Below are 1,093 nucleotides of genomic sequence, written 5' to 3' on the forward strand. Positions count from 1 at the left end.
CTTCTATTTTATCAGTTTAGCAGCCGAGATAAGGAGACTTACAAGTAGCACACCTGCTTTGATTTTCCCCAAAGTTTCTGAATGCTTTTATGAGGAAACACGGGTGAAACTCTTTCATCCGTGTTTCCTATAGTGGTGGGGCACCTGCCTCTCCCGATCACAGCTTCTCACAGAGCTTCCCGGGCTGTTCTTCTCTCCCTTAGTCCCTGTTGGAGTTGCACAAGCGTCGGAAAGCCCTGACGGAGCCCGAGGCCCGCTACTACCTGCGGCAGATCATCTTGGGCTGCCAATACCTGCACAGCAACCGCGTCATCCATCGCGACCTCAAGCTGGGCAACCTGTTTCTGAACGATGACATGGAAGTGAAGATTGGTGAGTGGGCTGCGGTCCCATTCTCTGGGCATGGCTGAGGGGGTAGGAGGGCCCCCCGGTCTGGGAGGGGTCTTGGCCCCGCCGCTTTTCAGGCCTGGAGAAGGGCCAGTCCGATGGCTCTCTGCCCGCATCCTCTCCATGACACTGAAGGCATTTCCCATTTATGGGGCTGCCCAACTCGAACTGTGATTCTGGATGACATGCAAAAAAGGGAAAACATAATTCATATAAAGTCAGTGTCATGGTTCTGACAGATGAAACTCTTCAAAAGAACTTTGAGGCATTGTTTACCTTAAAGAATCTTTTAGTTTTAGTTTAGTTTTAGTTTTATTAAATTTATACCCCGCCCTTCTCCCGGAGGACTCAGGGCGGCTTACAGCCAGTTTAAAAACAATAATACAATACAATACAAATTTAAAAGTGATTAAAAATAAATATTTAAAATAGGCCGCTTCTACTAAAAATTTTGTTAAAACCAATTTAAAATGTCCCTAGGCCAGTCCTGCCTGCTGAAACAACCATGTCTTGAGGGCGCGGCGGAAGGAGGGGAGATCCGGAATCACCCGGATCTCTGGGGGCAGCTCGTTCCAGAGGGTGGGTGCTCCGACAGAGAAGGCTCTCCCCCTGGGGGTCGCCAGCCGACACTGTCTGGTTGACGGCACCCTGAGGAGGCCCTCTCTGTGGGAGCGTATCGGCCGGTGGGAGGTAATCTGTGGCAGAA

General features: G+C 50.5%; 1 protein-coding gene across 1 annotated transcript in view; it reads left to right on the forward strand.

The window, feature by feature from the left end:
* Nucleotides 1–203: 203 nt before the first annotated feature.
* The window catches only part of LOC107299990 (serine/threonine-protein kinase PLK1-like), a gene marked incomplete at its 5' end in the record, with an annotated part of 9,293 nt that continues 8,403 nt past the window's right edge, over nucleotides 204–1,093 (forward strand). The window contains one exon of the mRNA XM_015829336.1: nucleotides 204–372. Within this exon, the coding sequence (XP_015684822.1) occupies nucleotides 204–372 (169 nt within the window). The remainder of the gene's footprint in view (nucleotides 373–1,093) is intronic.

This window comes from Protobothrops mucrosquamatus, unplaced genomic scaffold (assembly GCF_001527695.2).
Source record: "Protobothrops mucrosquamatus isolate PMUCROS unplaced genomic scaffold, P.Mucros_1.0 scaffold5881, whole genome shotgun sequence".
Taxonomy (NCBI): Eukaryota; Metazoa; Chordata; class Lepidosauria; order Squamata; family Viperidae; genus Protobothrops; species Protobothrops mucrosquamatus.